Genomic DNA, 20,462 nt, shown 5'->3' with positions numbered 1-20,462 from the left:
AACCGAGGGGGCTGAGAGGGAATGTGAGGTGAACGCACGATGAGCTCCTTCCTGCAGCCGCTTCTAGACGCAGGGCTTACAGCGATGCCTGGTGTCCCGCGGGGCAGACAGAGTTGGGTAAATGTGCTGTATTTGTGCAGATGCTGGTAGATAAAGTGCTGTCAACGTGACAGAAAATCAACGTAAACTTCGGTAATGCGAGGAAAGAGATAAAGCGGGATAATGGGTTATGTACAGAACAAGAGGCAATTGCAGAGGTAGAAGTTAATTTAATACACGCTCAAAATACATCGCACTATAAATAATACATGATAAAAAAATACAAAGAGGAAAAAAAATTAAAAAAATTAGTAACCATAAATTCCGTTTTCTGAACATCTCTTCTGGATAAACAGTGAGAAAGGTGCTGTACACCTCAGAAGGTACTGCCAGAAACACAGCAATTGTACAAAACATCCTTGGAGCCGTTAACTGCTGAGACCACTTGTTGGCAGTCTATTTTTTAGACTTTGGGAACTTCTGAAACTCGTCCTGTTCCTTGAAAAAAATCTGAGCGAGGATATGGTCTGCTGTCGCATGGAAGTAGTCAGTCATACGAAGAGTTTCCAGCTATAAGAAAAAAAAACCACAGTGTTTGAGAGAGAATAATCATAGCTACCGGGCTATTTTTACAACATTCATGATATGAAATATTAAAGTGCATCTCAAATGGAAGATGAAAACCAATGACTATGAAAGTATACAGCTAACAATAAGCCTTACACTGAGCTGTTAATATCACTGGATGCCTAGGTTAGAAAAATACAGCCTTGCTCTGGCTCCTCGGATGCAGAGCTGCTTAAAGCGTAACATTACGTACAGTTGGGCTCTTCTGACTCCTCCTGCCCTTATGAAGTTTTCTCACCTGGTCGCCTGTGCTGTAGGCTAGAATCAGAAGCAAGTCCTCATCACAAATGCTTTTAAGGTAATGTTGGGTTCCAACGGGGAAAAATATAACATCTCCGATGCCGATGTTGAAACTGCTGACGGCCCCAGAGGAGGTGATAACTCCAGCCTATTGCAAGGAAAGCGGCAATGTTCAACAGCTACATTCAGTGCACTGTTAGTGGATAAGCACGCAGCGACGTCCTAGCACTGTGCTGCAATCAGCTCGCGCAGTGTCGGTGCTTTCACTGAGACTCTAGAAAGGTAGAATAGGCCAAGGCGAATTCCCAAGTACAAACGCCTTGCGTTATGGGGTCTCGTCATTCTGTCTCAGTTGCATTTGCACTTCAGATTTAAATTGAGTGAAAAACAAATAATAAAATCCTACACTCTAGTAAGCTTTCTCTTTTTTCTCAGAGGAGCTAATTCAAAAGTATGGTTTTGTTTTGTTTTGTTTTACTATTACTTTCTTCTCCCACTATTCGGTTTGAATTCTTTTCAATAGCATGTATGACTTCTGAAGAATTAGCAAGGACAAATTCTGCTCTTTGTTCAGCTCCACTTTGACTAGACAGGCTGCCACAAATGTAACCGAGAGCAAAATTTATATTGAAAAGGAATGTGTGGACGCTGAAAGTTTTGTAATAATACTGATTGGAGTATTATTAATAATCGGGGATGGGAATCCGTTATAAGATCCGTAATTGTTATACAGCCAGAACTCCACTGCCTTGCCCCTTACTGAGGTAAGGAATTACCTGTCCGCAGCCGCTGATGACATAACCCATCTCGTTAGCATTGAAGTGGAAATGAGGCTGTCCCAGCTGATTGCTGAATATCCTGAGAGTTGCTAAGGTGAGGGTATTTTCATGCTGAAAAGCAGAACACAAATGTTCAGAGTCAGTTACATCCCTGTTATACATCACATAGCAGTGACGAACCTACACAAAATGCATTCCGTGCCTTATTTTTAGGTAGCTAAGTGCCCTATTTATAAATACCTTATTCAATGCCTTATTTTTAGGTAGCTATTCAGCTGAAAGCACGTACCTTGTTCAGTGACTCACTGAAAATTTTCTCTGTTTCATTCAGCCCGGTGCTGTTTCTGCGGTAGCGAGCCCACTGGAAGATTCCTCCCGGAAAATGATATTCTCTGGACCCTTAAGACAAAGACAACTAAATGAGCACTTACAGCAAGGTTTTGTTAACATTGTTAGGGAACTTCAGGGAATTACTACGTGCTAAACTCGAGGCCGCGAATCTTGTGAGCCTCTAGAACAAAAAAGAAAGCCCGCTTAGCTTATCTACCTGTCATGCACTAGGCACTATGCAATCTCCTTTATTGTATGTTTGAGTAGTTAGATCACCACAACGGAAACCGCAGACTAGAACTTTTCCACCCCAAATTGCTACCAATACCAACACATTAACTTCCAGTATATTTACATGTTACCTTTCTGACTGCGTATCGCTGTATTTCGTAAGGTGCTGCTAACGCAGGGGAACGTTTTGGCCCACGTGCGAAGAGCTTTGTCACACATCTCTTTCTCATGATCCACCCAGTTGTGTGTAGACTTATGGACCTAGATTTGATTTTTAGGCCTTCTTGAACAGACTGTGCTACTTGCAACTAACTTTTGCCATCCATGTTCGTTAGGTGCTCCCTGGTAATCGCTACACCCGGGTTGCACAGAGGGATGTTTAACAAATTATTATGACTCCCTATTCTTTCAATCTCCTTAAATTATCATTTCTCTATACGCTTTTAAGTCACATTTCGGTGAAATGTTTACAGATCCCCTTCTCTCCCCTGTCTATAAAGGCAGAGAGCTCTTCCGTACCAGGTTCTTGGGTGCGTACCTTTGAGGTTATAGAAGTACTGCCACACCAGGTGGTCCGGAGACTGCACGTAGTCGGCACTTTTCACGAGCTCATCCAGGTTTGGAGGGAGGTTAACTGCTTGATCTTCCACTTGTTTCTTGAACGTTCTGATGAAGTTCACTCCACCTCGTGGCTGCGGGACACGAAGTGCATATAGAGTTGACGGATGCACAAAAGCAAACTGAGGAATTAGAAATGTATTTCTCCAGATATTTCTTCACCTCCTTGACTGCCTAGTCCTGCCAATGCTTTGTTTTGCCCCTGTGCTCTGCCCTTCCTTCTCAGGTGCCACAGAGATTTGGAGCAGAAGAGTAACTCGGTCCATCTCCCATCAAATTCTTTCTGTGTGGGAAGATTTATCACAGTTTTGTGGTTTGAACACAGAGATTCCTCAGACCCAGAAGAAGTTCTGAGGCTGTATTCCTGATGAAGGAACACTACCAACTAGTTAGTTCAGATGACCTCCGTTTTAACAAGGAGGTGGACTTATCTATACTGTCTTATGAGACGTTATTTTACCACAAGATTCATCAAGGGGCTGTTGGGAAGTGAGCTTTGGGCTTCAGTACGTCATTTTCCCTGCCATCTTTGTAAATGTGGAGGCTCCCCCGTGAACTGGGAAGACGTGAAAAGTTTATTTCTCCTTGCGTGTAAAGGAGCACACAGGGTGGCACAACGTTGGGCAAAGGACAAGCGTACGTCCCTCCACACTGGGGGAACTGAGGAGATGAACTGAGATAAGGGGAATTCTCCCCCAAAAAAAAGGACTGCCGTGCTGAGCGCAAGAAGACTAGACAGAGGCTGGTTATCCCGGCGTACAGACCTTTAATGCTCTTGCTGCTATATCCTCTGGGGTAGAGAAGAATGCATCGTCTACATCCAAGGTCTGAAGTTCCTCGTGTGTCGTGAAAAACAGCAAGAACAGGCAGTCTTCTGTGCCTACGTTCTTTATCCAGTGCACGGTGTTCCTGGGGAAGAAGATCACCTGGCCAGCTGTGACATTGTAGGTGGTAACCGTGCTGTCGTCCGCACCAATGACTCCAATCCAGGCAGTGCCCTGTAGCACAGTTGGAATTTAACAATAGGAATGAAAACTTGCTCATTTAATCGACATGATCCAAAATTCAAATAGGCTCTTAGGAGAAAACAGAACCTGACGCACTCGCCTGCAAGCTTTTGTGAAATTAAATCATAGGATCACAGAATGGGTTGGGCTGGAAGAGACCTTAAAGCCGGGTTACGTGCTAACTATTAGCATTAACTAAGAATCATTGTTCTTAGAAATACAACTAATAATTGAGATATATATAAATACATATACTTCCAATGAAAGATGATTTTGCATTCAAATAAAGTTTGTATCTTGAATTTTTCCTCACTGTGAGTTTCTATTTATCTTTTTTAATTTTTTTTTTATTTATTTTTACAGCTATGAAATTTGACACTAAGGTGAAATAGAGCAAACAAAGATTTCAAAGATGCAGAAATAATCAGGAGTACCTGCTGCAGGTAGCCGTGTTCGTTGGCATTGAAGTGCCAGTGGGGAACCCGGAGCCCTTTGCTTTTGATCCGCAAGGTTCCAAAAGTCATTGAAGAGCGATGGTTATTGATACTTTTTCCAAATTCCATTTCTTCATCGTTTTCGTATTCATTTACGTCATTCCTGAATCTTGCCCACTGAATTTCGCCACCGGCGAAATTAAACACCTGTAAAGTGAGTCAAAGTGGATAGTTTTATCAGTTGTGGACCGTGGTAACCAAACAGTCCAAATGTATTTTAGGAAATACTTGATTTGAGCAATACTGATGAGACCCGTTCCTTTTCTCAGTGAGGGTCCTTGCAGTATGTATTTTAGTCACTTCTCACAATCACTTACATGCTTTCTCATGTCATGACGGGATAGTAATGTTTGTACAAATGAGAGATACATAGAAATATCAAGGACAAAATTATCTGCTCATCTTCTTATGTCATTCTGGAGTCAGATTTAGGAAACCAGTTGCATACATGCTTAAACTTTTACATTCAAAAGGCTTAGAAAATTTCCTGAGTAAGATATTTTTCCTGCATTTCTACATTCGCAAACTATTTACGCAAGAAAATATTCCCTTCCCAACATTTGTACTGCCTCTAGGATGTGTTTTGTATTTGAAAGAATCATCTTGCACTGGGGAAAGGCATATTGAAAAGGGTTGCTCTCCTCTTAAACACATTGTTTGTCCTTTTGTTTGCATTCTTAAACACATTTTTGTTTGCAAATATATTACATAGTTAAATATAACGTATAGGAGTACCAGAATGGCTGTCATCAGTTTAAAGTGTCCAGCTACCTAATTTATCCTTTTCACTCTTTGCTGAGCAAAATTAAATTAAATTTTTAAATTTAAATTAATTAAATTTTTAATCAATCAGAAATTATTTTTATATAACAATACAAGATGGATCTTGTCTTTAGTGTTTGCTCAAAGGAGACCTTTCGATAAATATCAAAATACACTTGCAAAAAGAACTGTATAATTCCTATAGCTTTGTGACATTGTAAAATTAACGTGTTAGCTCACTGAAACAAGACCACGGAATCCATTTTTCTTGCAACATAAGAATTTGTTTGAATCCAGTCATAAGAACTAAAGAGTTACTGTGCTACTCAGGTTACATTAAGATTTGATCTTTCTGTTTATGCTTCACCCAATTTCACACTCTGTAGTTTGGGAATCGCACTTAAAACAGTTGCCTTCTCTTGCAAGCCTTATCTATTGGAGCAACTATTTAGCTCTCCAAGAGATGCTCCAGAGATGCAAAGCACCTCCGAAAGCTGTTGTATAAAGCAGTGAACCGCTGTTAGGAAGTCTGGGTCTCTCCTCACCGATTCTAGACTGGTCCCCTATTACTTAAATAAGTAAATTTTTTAGATAAGTAAATAGGTGACATGAATTCACTAAACTTCTACATACGATGCTAGAATATTATTGACCAGTTTACCTTTGATTTCGTCAGATGATTCAGGAACTGGAATTTGACATCCACGCTCTTCTCATCTGGTTTTGTGGAGCTTGCCCCATCATCTTTCATGCTGACCTCTTTCACGATGCCGGTGGTGCTCGTGTAGACCAAGGACAAGACCAGCACTCCTATCGCGGTGGTGATAACGCAGGCCAGCAGACAAACTAGAAAGATTTTCATCAGCGACCAGCTGCCTTTTCTTTCCTGGCATCAGCAAAAAGCCCACCGAAACAAAACAAAAGCAAAGCAAAACAAGAAGCTTTATTAGATCGAACACAGGGGAGAAAAAAATGTGATAATTTCTTCGTAATCGTAACAGCATGCCTTGCAGAACCACGCTTACAGCCAAATCTCTGGGCCCAGTGCAGGGAAACCTCACAGCACATGTTACAGGGCTGCTTCTTTCTGTCCCTCCATTGTTTCACCAAGTGAAAACACGTCTTCATCAGCCGGGGGTTTTACAAGCACCTGAAGTTTTTTTCCCATTGCTGTTTCTGTTCTGTCCCTCAAAACACTGACACCCGTAGGATCACCCCACAGCAACCCTTCGTCCGTGGGGTGTGGGAGGAGAAATGCTCGTGGCATCGTTTATTTGCTGTAAATTACCTCCGGACACACAGGCCTTGGGAGGGGAATGACAAGGAGAAAGAAGCAGCTGGGCACACACAAGCACAGGAGCTTATGGAAGGCCAAAAAAACACTAAAAATTGCTCTTAAAAAAGAAGCCACAACTGTGTGCTGTCCTACTGGAGGAGTTCTGGCACCACAAAGCATCTCCTCGATGAGGATTTTCAGTTTCCTGCCCCTTACCGTTTTTTCTTACAAGCTGCAGGTTCAGATGAATAAAAAACCACATTCCCTGACCCAGATTTTTAACCTCCAGCGATTCTGGGTGCACAGGTTGATCGACCTTTAAAAGATTGATTTTCAGATGGTGAGGGCCTGAAAATGAGCTCTGAAAGCTGATTCTTTCAGCTGGACACTCAGAAGTGAAAAATCTGAAGGTTGCCCTCTGATTTTAACAGAATGACCTCTTTCATGAATCTATTTGACAAAAGCTCTGTACTAATAAATTTCCCTTACCAGTGGAAAAGTGCTCAAAATACCAATGTATTTTACTCAGTAATAATCCTTTCTTCAGTTTAAATTACCCCTTTTTTCAAGCTTGTATTCAATTAAATATTACAACAGTAGTACACAGACCACAGAGTTTCATCAGAGAACAAGGCTTTAGACCTAAATGCATTCAAAATCCTCATTTTCCAGGCTGGAACGACCTTTAATTTACGGCATTTTCACAGCAGTGGCACCGATACAATAATTACTTTTAATGTAGAAAGAATGGCGAGCGCAGAGCATTCAGCCTCAGCCCAAGTGTGTGGAATGAGTTATGTTGCGAGGAAATCACTGGTTTTGCTGTATTTACAGCCGGGAGGCAGCGCTGGGCGGGCTGCAAACAAACGCAACGCCTTTAGGAGCAATACGCCAGCTCCTTCTCCACGAAGTTCATTCAAATCCCAAGAAGCAAAAGGTTTAATGAGAAAATCACAGAGAGTGAATTTTCTCAAGGGCAAGAAAAAAAAAAATGAAATAGTACTCAAATGTGTAACTCGGAAGAGATACTAAAGACCACCACGAGATGTGCTTTTAAGTAGCTGTTTTGGTTAAAATCAAGGGGGAATCCTCCAAAGCTAATTACTGTGTCACAGGATAAAGAATTTAGCTATTAACTTCAGTGAGGCCAGGGAATTTTGTCTCGCTGTCCAGCTCCTGGCACGTGCACGTGAGATAGGACATCGTAAAACCTTGGCAGCAGAAGCCCTTGGGAGCTTTTGGTTTCCCCAGGACCTTCTTAATGGTATAGGATGGGGTCGTATGGTGAACTAATAAAAAGTAAGGGCTAAACCTTCAAACCGTCTCTGCTAATAACGTTTTGATAAGACTGCAAAAGAAACGGACTGGTACCTCTTTCCTGGGCCATTCTTTCCCTTTTGAAGGGCTTTGTATTCTCTCTCCGTGCATTTCGAATGCCTGGTTATCCATTCCGTGAAGCCGAGACAGATCAATCTACAAAGGACGAGAGACACATTGACACGAAAGGCTGTTAATTCCGACGTGTGCTCGTTTAGGTTGCGTTAAGGCCGGGGAAGGGACCCATTGCCTCTGCACGGCGGCAGCGGCGGCACTGAGCGCAGCGCCCTTGTGCAGCGATGCGCGGCAACACAGGGACGCCTCGCCGAGCTACGGCAGAAAGGCCTGACACAACGTGGCGGCGAGATGAGGCTGAACCACCAAATACGTGGAAAAAAAAAAAAAAAAAGCAGAAAGGAATCATCAGAGGTCATCTGGTGCCCTCGCTCAAGGACCGAACGCGGCGCTGGGTGGTTGCGTAACCTACTTTTGCAACAACAAAAACGGCCGAGGTCCCCAAACTCCTTTGGCAATCCACTTCGCTGCTTCCATATTCTTATAATTGAGAAGTTTTTCACAAGGCTAAGTCACTCTTGCTGCAATTGCAGCCCGTTACGGTTACCCTCCCACCGCGGGCCCGACCGCGCAGGAAGCGCAGCAGTGCGTCCAGCCCCGAAATCTCCCTCCGACAGGGCTTTAGGAGATGATAAGGGAGGGTGTAGCTGGGCTACTACTCCTGGGTTACGCCTCTCCCGCTTTACTAGCACCCGTAACTGTTGGGTGAGAGATGCTAGAGGGAATAGCCTCTTTCCTTTGGATTTCGTTCTGTGAAAACCCATGACTTTAAGTCTTTCCTGAACCCGTTTACATTCCCTGACTTAATAGATAGGCTGCTTGCTGGGTAAGGGAAAAAAATAATAGTAATAATAATAATAATAAATCACACTTCTCTGTTCTAAACAGACCACTTAATAGCTCCATTAAGTCCTCCTACATTTCTGTATCGTGGGTTTGGAGCAATATCACCATGACACACGCATTCACCTCTCCAAGCTGGAGTCCCAGCCTTTTTAGTCTCTCCCTTTTAGGCAGTTCTTCCCTCTCCTTCATCGTTTCAGCATTTCTCCTTCAGACCTTCTCCAACTGCACCCCATTTATGAAAATCATGAATAGCAACAGACAAACCTTGTTAACCCCAAGTACTGTTCTCCAACCATCTCAATGATTCCTTAAAAATAATTTAATATAGACCATGATTCTTTGTTTTGAGACACATAAGTGCTAAATGCTGTTAGCCTGTCATAAAAGGAAACTAGGTTTGTGTGATACATTGTGTTTATAAACACTCTTCTCTTCTCTTCTCTTCTCTTCTCTTCTCTTCTCTTCTCTTCTCTTCTCTTCTCTTCTCTTCTCTTCTCTTCTCTTCTCTTCTCTCTCTTCTCTTCTCTTCTCTTCTCTTCTCTTCTCTTCTCTTCTCTTCTCTTCTCTTCTCTTCTCTTCTCTTCTCTTCTCTTCTCTTCTCTTCTCTTCTCTTCTCTCTTCTCTTCTCTTCTCTTCTCTTCTCTTCTCTTCTCTTCTCTTCTCTTCTTTCTTCTCTTCTCTTCTCTTCTCTTCTCTTCTCTTCTCTTCTCTTCTCTTCTCTTCTCTTCTCTTCTCTTCCTTCTCTTCTCTTCTCTTCTCTTCTCTCTTCTCTTTTTCCTTTCCTTTTTCCTTTCCTTTCCTTTTTCCTTTCCTTTCCTTTCCTTTCCTTTCCTTTCCTTTCCTTTCCTTTCCTTTCCTTTCCTTTCCTTTCCTTTCCTTTCCTTTCCTTTCCTTTCCTTTCCTTTCCTTTCCTTTCCTTTCCTTTCCTTTCCTTTCCTTTCCTTTCCTTTCCTTTCCTTTCCTTTCCTTTCCTTTCCCTTTCCTTTCCTTTCCTTTCCTTTCCTTTCCTTTCCTTTCCTTTCCTTTCCTTTCCTTTCCTTTCCTTTCCTTTCCTTTCCTTTCCTTCTTATTATTCTTCTTGGCATTAATGCCAAAAGGGACAGTCCACTGACCACAGGCAACTTGCGTAAGACCTCTTGGCCATGGTTTCTCTTTTCTAATCTGGACTTTATTCACCGCCCCTCGGTGGTATTGCTAGCTGTTTGATTGCTGTTAATGATTTAAGTAAACACTGTATCTTCACGGACATAATTTATTAATCTCTGCAGGAAACTCATGGACCAGGATTTTCCCAGGTCCTCCTTTCCGTCAGTAAGGGACAAATAAGGCGAACAATAAGGAACTTCGGTGCCACTTTATTATCTTTGACAGTTCTTCCTCCTCGTCTCTCCTCTTTATGCTCTGGACATTCCCAAAAGCACAAAAGTCAAAGATGACTCATGGTTAGGTACAATTCCACCTATTTCCTTGGTGCTTCCTTCTTGGAGACCATTGCAGACTACAAGCCAAATTATATTTATTTTCATTGCTCCGTGTAATGATGTCCTACAATTATATTCCGAATATCTGTACCTTTACGAACATCCGAATTCCTGAGCACCTTTTTCCTAGACTGTTTTCACGGGATTTTGCAAACAGCCCTCTGAATTTATCGAAGTTGCTTTTTCCTATTCTTCCTCCCTTCCATTCTAAAAACCTTTAAATCCTTTAAATCTTTAAAACTTGTACTTATCTTCACATTCTGATCAAAACCTGACATCATCATAGCCTAAAAATATCCTGGATACTCTGTGATCAACTTATTTTCTTCCCAACAGGTATTTGGTTAAATAACATCTCCTCAAGGCAAATTATTCAATTAGTTGTTTACAACAATGTTCTTTCCATCTTATCTTCTTGGTTTGGTGGTCTTAATGGCGGGAGCTCAATGTAACAGATTTTTTCTCCCTTTATTGTCATCAAGAGACTTTCAACAGATTAGCTCCTTTTATTTTCTAAACTTTGATAAAAAGGCGAACACCCGTAGAGAAATGTATTTTCCCTCCCCTTTTCTTTGCACTGATAACACATTCTTTTGCTGTCATTCCTCGTTAGCTCTAGTTTCAAGCCGTCCCTCCTAAGTTCGTAATCCTAAATTTAAAGAGGCATTTCTTTTTCTGTCTGCCTGTCTCTCCTCAGCAGTCCTTTCTATTCCGTTCTGTGAAAAGCTCAGCCATTCGCGTTGTTAGCAGCAGGATAGAGTGAACTGGAATTAACGAAAAGCTTTTCTCCTTTCTCTGTGAACACCAAGTCCCTCGGCACAGATTTTTTCCAGCTGTAAACCTGACCGAATATTTTGAGTAAGGAAAGAAAAATGAAAAAACGTGGCAGATCACGGAATCCGTGATCAACAAGAAAGAAAATACATACTACGATTTTCAAGGGTTTCACAGTTCCAGATATGTATATATATGTGAGATTTCATAAACATATTTTGACAAACAAATACAAACGCTTGATAGTGTAGGAGTTCACCTGGTTACACAGGAAAAGAATTAATAGTGACAACTATTATTATGCTGTTGGTAATGAGTGACTGCAGGGTTCGCAGTTTTTCAGATCCTTCTTTTCAGACCAGAAGGGGTATAAACTAACCAGACTACCCCTCAGCTGGCAGTCTTCATGATATCTGGACCCTGAAAATAAGTTTTCCTATACCAGCATCCTTCCGAATCAGTGTGAACTGATGCAGAGAGGTGCCCTAATGCGAATGGGCTGTTCCAGAGGAGAACACAACTGCAGCATACAGCTGTTCCATCTAAAGACCTTCCCTTGGAAGGACAAAAATCCCAGAGACAAAATTCCCATCCGTCTTCCTCCCACCGTGCCAACCCGCTGTCTTACCGCCGCTGGGATCTTCGCAAGGTCTCAGGGCACAATACTTGTCCTCATCAAAGCCTCTGCTGCCCTAGCTCGGTTTTACTCATGTATATATATACACTGTAATTCAGGAAGTGCCTTCTGCAGAAAAGATTTCCTGTGTATGCAAATACATACGGTCACGGACACTTGTGTACATCTTCATCAAACACTTCTTGTAACTTGCTGAGAAACGGTAACATTCCTTCTAACAAGCCCTGCTAATTTATTATTTCCTCCAAGTGCCGGACTCGGGCTTTCTGCCTGCCTTCCCCACCCCGCCACTATCGAAACAAAGATTATAGTTCAATAAAATGCCTTTTCCCTGATGTAGCCTCCAGGAAACAAACACCTCTGACAACTTGGAAATGGCAATTACTCTTGTTTGGTACTTGATTTACAGATTCATTTATTGTTCCTGAGTGGTAACTTCGTTTTAGCTTAGAAGAAAACAAAATTCCAGCTATAATTGCAAGTGCATCGTGTATATATCCTAAAAGTTACTTTTTCTGTTGATATATAAGCAATCAAATCCCTCTTTAAAATACTCTTTAGTGGCCATAAAGTTCTGATAAGAAAATAAGAAAAAATTGAATAGGCTGTGTAACAATGATAACCAGAACTGGACAAACAGTTTATTTATTGTATTATTTTTTAAAAAAATATAAACACGCAGGGCTTCTTCCATGAAATGTTAACATTGTTTTAATTCCGTATTCTTTTAAAAGTGGTGTCTTATCACATGTTGTTAGATCCTGCTGGAAGCACTAATAACTCAAGGTTTGAAATAACTCATGAAAGTAACGAACATGTACAGAAATAATGAATAAAATATTGTTTCAGAACAGGCACTGGTCCACCTTTCAAAAAAAAAAGAACAACGTACAGGCCGACAAATTATTTAAATTATACAGTATTAAACTATTCGTAGATATCAGCTTTTTTCTTCTTTATTTTCTTGACGATCATCACTTTGCTCTTGTTTCATATTGGTATCTTCAAGAAGACTCTTAAGACGTGACACATGGTGTAAAGCCCTAAATTATGAATTATGAAGACTTTAATAACAGTGTGTAAGTATTTACATTCAACACAAAATTATGTTTTACTAACAGGTTGCTTACTAACAGGTTGCTTACTAACAGTTTATCAGTTTGAATTGTTTAGAAACAGTTCACATCATCTTGTCTAACTGTCCATTCATTCTGTTTTAGAAATTATAAAACATATTAAGATTTTCTTTAAGAAAAAGATGAAATACTTTTTGGAACTGGAATTTTAAACACGTCTTCTCAAATATGGCCACTCATGCACACCCAGTTTCTATTAAATTATTACGGAATAGGTATTTAACACGGTGATAAACGCTAACATCATGTTACCAAAGAGCATACCCGCACTAAAAGTTACTGTATTTTTACATAAACCTTTTAATTTCACATTACAGTAGAAAACTACACTGCAACACTGACTTTTGTTGAAACAAATGCTCTGCGTAATCAAAACCTGTTTTCCATTCTGCCTTTTCCCAAAGTTATTTCTTTAGTTACTTACGACGTCCCAGTAAGATTGTTGTTAATTATTCATAATTTGCTTATTCTTAACAGTTTTCAGATCACACAACAACTCTCAGCTAATTTGTCATTCTTTTTCTCTACTTTCTGAAAACAGTGAAAAGTCAGAAAATCAGGTCACTTACTTCCGTATAGAATTAGTAAGAGGGATTATCTCGCTGTCACAGAGTTTTAATTCAGCGTCTGCTTTTTCAAAAAGCTTAAAACAAAAAAAAAAAAAGAAATTGTAAACTGAGGAACACACCCGAATGTGACAAAACATTTTTATAGCGCATTTCATCGGAAAGGATTACCAACAACTTTACAGAAACACGGAGTAATTCAGGAGGGGTTTAATCCAAGTTTCCTATGCAGCTATGATGTTACAGAAGGTTGCTCCCCCCGGCCCATTCCTTCAGCCTGCCTTAGCCATATGCACGGAGAATTCACTCCCTACCGAGTATAGGACATAAACTTTAAGCACTGTATATAAGAAGCATTATGAAAACGTTACGAAGAAATAAATCTGTGAAATCATTTTGAAACGAAAGGGACACAGAATACTGAATCCCTGATGCCAAAGCAGGCGAGGATAACGCATTTGAGAATGACCTTTTTTAAAATGTGGCCCGTCCCACTGAAAGCCTGATATTAACTGGGACATAACCAGAAGACAGCGTGACCAGAGCACAGCAAGTGGCTGCTCTAGCTGTTGCTGGAGCAGCAGGTGAGCGGGATGTGCTCCCTTCGGGCAGGATGCTCTGGAATGTCGCCATCTCCTGGATAACCAGAGCTTTCTGCAGCTCTGTTGAAGCCAACTTGCTCAGTCGAGTTGCTGGTCAGCCACAGGTTGCCCCAGCGGAACAGGACGCAGAGACTCTGATTCACAACGGCAGCAGCAACAGCAAAAAAAAAACCAAACACGGGGCTTTAGGGCACAGCAGTTTGGATCTTGATGCAACCTGGATGGAATCTGCTGGCAGCGTTCTTTTGAAACTGACTGGAAACCTAGGCCATAAAAGAATGTAAACAGCACATCAATACCGGCAAGACAGTACAAGGAAACTGACTACTTACTTTTGCAAACTCTTCCTTCTGCCCAGCCGTTTCGTTCGGGTTTAAACTTCCCTGAGCTGCTTGAAGCTTAAACAACATTAGCTTCAAGGCTTCCAGGGGTCTGTGATTATGGTCTCCAGAAAAGAAGTTTTCCTAAACCAAAATCCAAAGAATTTGTTGACTGTGCACTTAACAGTAACATTTGTTGATCAGTACGCATCAAAATTCAAAAAAGTTTTGAAGTTTCCCTCAAACAGCTTAAAGGCAAATTTGTGAGTGTTTCTCTCTGCTTGTTCTTTACAGATCTATTAATAAATTGCACATATATGACACTGGATCATCTTAATTTATGCCACTGTAGAGTTAGTGAAGTCACTGTAAATACGTACATTGTTAGGAAGACCTGAAGCAACACAGAAAGGTCTCAGCCCTGGCTTGTGTAAAATCATCCAAGAATATGATGACTGTCAGTGTCAAGTCCTTTTAACGCTACGGCAGCAATGCTAAAACATCTTCTAACATAACTGACAGAGCAAGTAAGCATCATTAATGATAAGCATAGATTTATTCATATAATTAGCACCTACGTGATATCTGCTCATTCAATAATAAAAAAACAAAACAAGCAAGCAAAATAGTTCAAGGTGACAAACTTTGGGGGTAATCTAGAAATACTCGTGCCCAGAAATGAAGCCAAATTCATTAGACAGAATCATTTGAATTACCCATGCGGATTGTTAGGTTCTGTGTCAAAAAACCCCATAGCGAAATAGACGTATGTGCCACTGTGGAATAAGTTAAAGGATGATGCTTTGTTTACTGCAGGATGGGAAAACAGAATATCAGAGCAGTTAAGATTCAAGGACAGAGGGCAGAAAGTAAAAGAAACATACCACGACATAAATTAACGTTATGCCTTTGAACTAGAACAGCGGGCTCGGGGCTCATCTCCCTAGCTGAGTAAAGGATAATAGAAATGGAGAGGGTTCATATAATTAAAATGAAAGACTGAACAATATTAAGACTGCCAAGAAGGTGATTAACATGTAAGAATGGGATTAAAATAATGAATAATCTAAAGAGAGCAAATTCAATCCGAAACCCAATTCCAGTGCAACAGCATGAATAATAATATATTAATTTACCCCTTGAACTTGACTCATACCCAGCACAACATCAGCAAGGTTCTTAAACTGGAAGCATTTAATAAATCAATAACAAAACCCTTTCTTCTTTTACTTGAGGCAGGAAAATTACTATTTAAACAAAATATGGAACGTAAAAGTAAAACTAAGTGTTAGACTATAGGATTTAATAACTTTAAGAATTCATCATGCCGAAATGTGACTAAATTACGTCAGTTTGACTTTCTACTTTGTACATTTTGGAAGAAGGAAACCAATTTATAGGTATCTCCCCTTCTAATATGTACCAGCCTTACACATTTTGGGCACTCTAAGCAGTAAACACTCAATTTTACTGACCTTGTTTTTGTCATCTAAACAGTCTTCCAAGAATTTATGAATGATGTCCGCCTTGGGGAACGGTAGAGGATTGTTTTTGTCCTCCCAGCGTGCAGGCGCTGGTGATTTGCTGCACCGACATGAAACATGCAATGAATAACAACAGGTTTATAATCTGAGAGAATTATACAGTCCGTTTGATGAAAACAGACATACCGCATAAATGCAACACTGAAGGGCACTGAATAGTCCTGTCAGTGCTGTGGTGACCGTGAGAGAACCACACTACTACTTTTTCCAGTTTTGCCAGTTTAATCGAATCCTGAGTAGCCATAAAAAGCGACTAACTAAACAATAATGATAATAAATTAAAAAAAAAACAACTAATTTTTAGCTATAATATAGTATACGGGGGTGTTTTTCTTACATCTGCAATTCCAGCATTAATATTCAACACCTGACGAAAAATAGTTATTTTAATAATATTTTTAGTAATAGGGATGCTGCAGATTGAGACTGTTGCTCACCTGTTAAATATAGCTAAAATTATTTCATTTTTCATTTACTGTTAAATTTACCAATTTAAATTCCACTGAATAATTGTTCTCTTAAAGTAAATATCTTTGTGTATCAATGATATATAAAATATATTCTTAAAAGGCAACAATAAGTAATATTGACAGCACTCTTTGCAAGACAGCGCAAAAGGGAAAGAAGTGCACTAATCTCCTGACCTCAGAATATCAAATATTTAGCACTACAAAGGAAATCTAACAATAAAGCCTTTATGCACATACCGTATTACCATTATTTATAAACTATACACAAAAGCAATTAAATACATAACGCATTTTCCCGAACAAAGTATTTCGTAATCTGTATTTACTTACAAAGCACCCGGAACATTTTCCCATGATCTTTCTGCTCCGAGTATATCGGTTGTAGAAGGACTGCCATCATTTTCCAGAGCATTTGACGAGCCTTCATTTAAGCTCTCCAGATCTCTGTCAGCCTTCCAGGTAAGCAGCTCAAGTTGGTCTTCTAAAAAGCAAGGACAGAAAGCCCTTGAAGAGGATTAGACACATTATTTCCACACTACTTTTAATTTTATGTAATACTCAAAATTACTATAGATAAATTATCACTGGAAAAATCTCACAGATTGTGTAGCCGCAGCACAACACCTTTGCTTATGTTGGTATGGCAATATAAAATATGCATCAGCAGTACCAAAAAATTGTTTCTAGGTGGGAGAATGTTTAAAGTAATCAAGTGTTTCTCTTCCTACATAAAACAAGTATCACATGCTGCATTCAAGATTATTTAATGTTTATATGCTTTCATGCTGTAGAAAATATAATTAAAATTTCTGTAGAAATTTAATTAATTCACCAAACAAATATTATTTATTAATCCTGCAAAAACTTAAGTTACTTTTCTTATTTGTTTGTACAGGTTCTTCTAACAGCTGTTTTTACAGACACCTGGGAGAAGAAACACAAACATATACGTGCGTATCACATACACAATCACATACACAACTCACATTTTAAAGTAAGTTGAGACAAGCACTAATCACGACAGAGACATTCTCATATATTTTTATGCCCAACTTTTTCATGATTGGTAGAAAAATTCTGTGTGGGAAAAAAAAAGGATATATGCATGTATTCGAAGTCCATCATGCATATGTATTGGAAAGGTGTTTGCAGATATTTGCATTATCTGGCATTTTGTGACTTTGAATTCACAACATTAATAACATTTTAACTTAGCTTTTCCATCTCACCTCCTGGAAAAAGGAAGAGATCAATATTTGCGCTTTGCATAACGAATAAAAAGCATACACATCATATAATTTAATTTCACGCTAAAATTCTATTCAAATATTTATGGAATTACTGTTTTTATCTTGCAGTAAGGGACCAAATATGCCACTGTAATAAATACTCTTTGCTGTAAAAGGAATGCTTAAATACTCATTAATATATGAGAATTTACAGTATAAAAGCTGTTCGGCTTGGTCATCTACTAATAAATGCTTTGAACCACTTGTCAAAGATGGAAGTAAATAAATCTGCTGTACAGTTCAGACTAGCATAACTAGAGCTTTTGTTTTAAAATGAACATGTCTTTATTAGCTCACCCTCAAAATTCAAAACCAATTGTGAACGATAGTTACCTCCGAATGACTGTTTCGTGTGCCTTAAAAAGGAGTTACCAGATTGGAAGAGTGCATCTGGGCTGTCATATTTGCAACTTTCTGCTACTTCGTTATCACCTGTCAGATCCAGGCAACCATTTTTTTTAAGAAAACCAGAACTGTCTTTATCTACGGAGCATTGTTCTTTCAGGATCTCAAAAACCTGTGAAGAGGAAGCTTTGCCTTGTATATTAGAATTGTGTCCATCACTTTCTTTAGTCGCAGCAGAGAAAAGGTTATGACTCTTAAGCCAGACTGGGTAGTGAAAACTGGGAATACTGCTTATCCCTGATACGCTTAAGTCAGACTTCTGACTGGTAAGCCACCTCGGATAGTTCTCAGCAGGAAGAGAGGCAGAGTTCTCAACAGATAAGGCTCTGGAACTTCCTTTAGAGGAGACAGAGTTGTACCTGTTACGTGTAAACGCATTGTATTTCCTTTTACTGAAGTGTTTGTGTACATTTTCATTAGCATCAGCCTTGCCGTTCTCCTGAAGACAGAAACCCCTTTCAGCACCAAGTGACACGGTGTGGTAAGGGCAGACAGGTTTCTTAAGTGACCATCTGTTCCACTCACTATTTTGATGTCTTGATTTAAAAGGACTACTCGGGACGCAGGGCAGCGATCCGTCTGCTGGAAACGCTAAGAGATCATCTGTCGCAAGACTAATCAAGTCTGGGTCACATTCCGTCTCCCTTCTACGGGGTGAAGCAAGAGAACTTAATCCTATGGGCTCATTACAGTCATCCAACGCTGAAAAACAAAGACAGTTTACATGAATCGCAGAACTTCAAGCATACCAGAATGACACATTTGTAAGATCTAATAAATTAAAACTGAATATATTATTAACCAAAGGGTACTGAATTCTAGTTCTTGCAAGAATGGTTCCATTTCTAATCAGAATATTGATAAAAAAAACTAGCAGTCAAAAGTTACCCCACCTTTCATACTACACATTTACAGTTTGGAACATTTTCTGAATTCAATTATGTGCACCACAGAGAACGACAAATATCACGAGCCATGAACAAGCATCATTTATTATACCACAAAGACTTGCAGGCAGTTGTACAGGGAATACTCCTTCACCAAAACATAGCTGGTATGAGACAAGGAGTTGCAAAACCACTGACAATGGAGGAAAAAAAAAACAAACAAAACAGCAAACTCCGAGACTTGTTAAAAGACGTACTTGCAGAAAACACACCGTATTTTTCTTTGACATGATGCTTCGAAAACTCAGCTTGTTTGGGAGTACTTTGGCACAGGCAGATTTTTCCAGTGGTTATTTCTGAAGACGTGAGACTTAGATCAAAATCTTCAATATAAGCTTCTAGAGCCTCAGATGCAGAGCTGTAAAGCTTGTCCTTGTATTGAATCAAACTGTTTGAGCACGAATTGCTGCTGCCAGTGCTTGTTAGAAGAAAAGATACTGTTGAATCAGGAGAGGAGACGCTGTGTTTTTTATTAAGCTGGTCATGGTTTTTATCCAGATTTCTATTAGAATCTTCACTCATTTTTTAATCAGTCTAAATGGAAAAAGAAAGCCCAAGTGACCATCTGCACTGAAACACGTTCTCAAACCGTAATGGATCTAAGATTTTCTTTTTTTAGTTATGTAAAATGTCAGTAATTTTTAGGAAAATAATATTTAGCTATTCAACTTCCTGCTTTTCAAGTAAGTTAGTCGTACATATGCGTCACGCCTAGAAAAGCAAAAGGCAGAAAATAAAGCCTCGGGGGAAAAAAAAAAAAAAGATAATAGGGAAAACTTCTTGTATACTGAAGCTTTAGCGGAACATAGAGCTAAGAGGATGGCAAGGAAATCCAGCTCCTCGCTAGTTCCCAAGGGCCCTCAGCATCCAGCTTTTGCAAGAACTGTGCTTCATGTTGCTGACATTCAGCAAAGAAATGCAGGAATATCATAACCTTTTATTTCAGAACCAGCACAACGGTGGTACTCATGGAAAACAATAGAAGTAGCCTAGTATAAAGAAGAAAAAAAGCTGAATGTAACTGAAGTAGAAATGTATTACTCCTATAGATTGTTTCACACAGCCAGATGTACACATATACTGATATAATTTTACAGGCCACAACAGGAACTGACAGAGCATCGGAGTGCTTAAGATTTCCCCAATCTACACCATTTAGTCACTGCTATCCAAGCTGACTTTGTAACCCCCCAAACCATGGACTGAAGTGCAGGCTGGTTCCAAACCCCGCAACCAAGACCGAAACTTCCTTGTAAGTATCATTCCTGCGAGCAAAAGCCCGTTTGAAAAGCACGTTAGCGTGTTAGAAGGAAACAGACGCTGCGACAAGGCACAGGAATTAGTAACTTTATTACGCAGAGCACCACAAGCACACGCCGATCACCAAGATTTACACGGAAAGGAGTAGCGGGGCCCTGCAGCAGGGCCGGTGGAGGCCTCCCGGGGCTTCTTCCCCAAAAAATACCGCCGGTGCCCCTGCCAAGCCCGGGACAAGCAGCCCCGCCGGCCGGAGCCGAGCCCCTCGCACACCGCGGGGCCGCGCAGCCCCCTCAGCGCCGAGCGCACCCGCACAAAATGGCGGCGGGCAGGCGCGGCCCCATGGGAGTTGTAGTCCGAGGCGGGCGGCGGGGCGGCGGGGCGGGGCGGGCT

At 40.3% G+C, this 20,462-nt stretch overlaps 2 protein-coding genes across 8 annotated transcripts; both read right to left on the bottom strand.

The window, feature by feature from the left end:
• Positions 1-224: 224 nt before the first annotated feature.
• On the bottom strand, positions 225-11,574 carry LOC106044894 (uncharacterized). Its single transcript, NM_001371812.1, is given in 10 exon segments — positions 225-609; positions 905-1,054; positions 1,683-1,796; positions 1,975-2,084; positions 2,785-2,938; positions 3,629-3,862; positions 4,306-4,512; positions 5,789-6,013; positions 7,775-7,876; positions 11,525-11,574. Coding segments are annotated over 9 exon segments (1,386 nt in total). The 5' UTR covers positions 7,853-7,876; positions 11,525-11,574; the 3' UTR covers positions 225-495.
• Positions 11,575-12,199: 625 nt separating this feature from the next.
• CZH18orf54 (chromosome Z C18orf54 homolog) lies at positions 12,200-20,411 on the bottom strand. Of its 7 annotated transcripts, none has more exons than XM_066988996.1 (8): positions 20,207-20,409; positions 19,025-19,346; positions 17,794-18,567; positions 16,502-16,652; positions 15,633-15,741; positions 14,170-14,301; positions 13,239-13,312; positions 12,200-12,576 (listed from the first exon to the last, which is right to left on the bottom strand). In XM_066988996.1, exons 2-8 carry the CDS (start codon positions 19,332-19,334, stop codon positions 12,474-12,476), a joined length of 1,653 nt encoding a protein of 550 aa, XP_066845097.1. In that variant the 5' UTR covers positions 19,335-19,346; positions 20,207-20,409; the 3' UTR covers positions 12,200-12,473. The 7 variants fall into 7 exon arrangements, 5 of the variants coding, with proteins under 5 accessions (XP_066845097.1, XP_066845095.1, XP_066845099.1 ...); XM_066988994.1 differs by having other exon boundaries at positions 19,010-19,346; positions 20,207-20,408; XM_066988998.1 differs by having other exon boundaries at positions 18,391-18,567; positions 19,010-19,346; positions 20,207-20,408.
• Between the last annotated feature and the right edge of the window lie 51 nt (positions 20,412-20,462).

This window comes from Anser cygnoides, chromosome Z (assembly GCF_040182565.1).
Source record: "Anser cygnoides isolate HZ-2024a breed goose chromosome Z, Taihu_goose_T2T_genome, whole genome shotgun sequence".
NCBI classification, from domain to species: Eukaryota; Metazoa; Chordata; class Aves; order Anseriformes; family Anatidae; genus Anser; species Anser cygnoides.
Note: the sequence above shows the minus strand (reverse complement) of the source record. Positions and strands in the feature narration are given on the sequence as shown.

What these genes read in the sequence shown, in the direction of transcription:
- CZH18orf54 (XM_066988995.1), bottom strand. Translation starts at nt 19,334, where the DNA reads ATGAGTGAAGATTCTAATAGAAATCTGGATAAAAACCATGACCAGCTT. An exon ending in GAAAATGTTCCGGGTGCTTT is followed by an intron (nt 15,742 to 16,501) that starts GTAAGTAAATAC and finishes ATGTCGGTGCAG; the next exon opens with CAAATCACCAGCGCCTGCAC. An exon ending in AGAAGGAAGAGTTTGCAAAA is followed by an intron (nt 13,313 to 14,169) that starts GTAAGTAGTCAG and finishes TTTTGTTTTAAG; the next exon opens with CTTTTTGAAAAAGCAGACGC.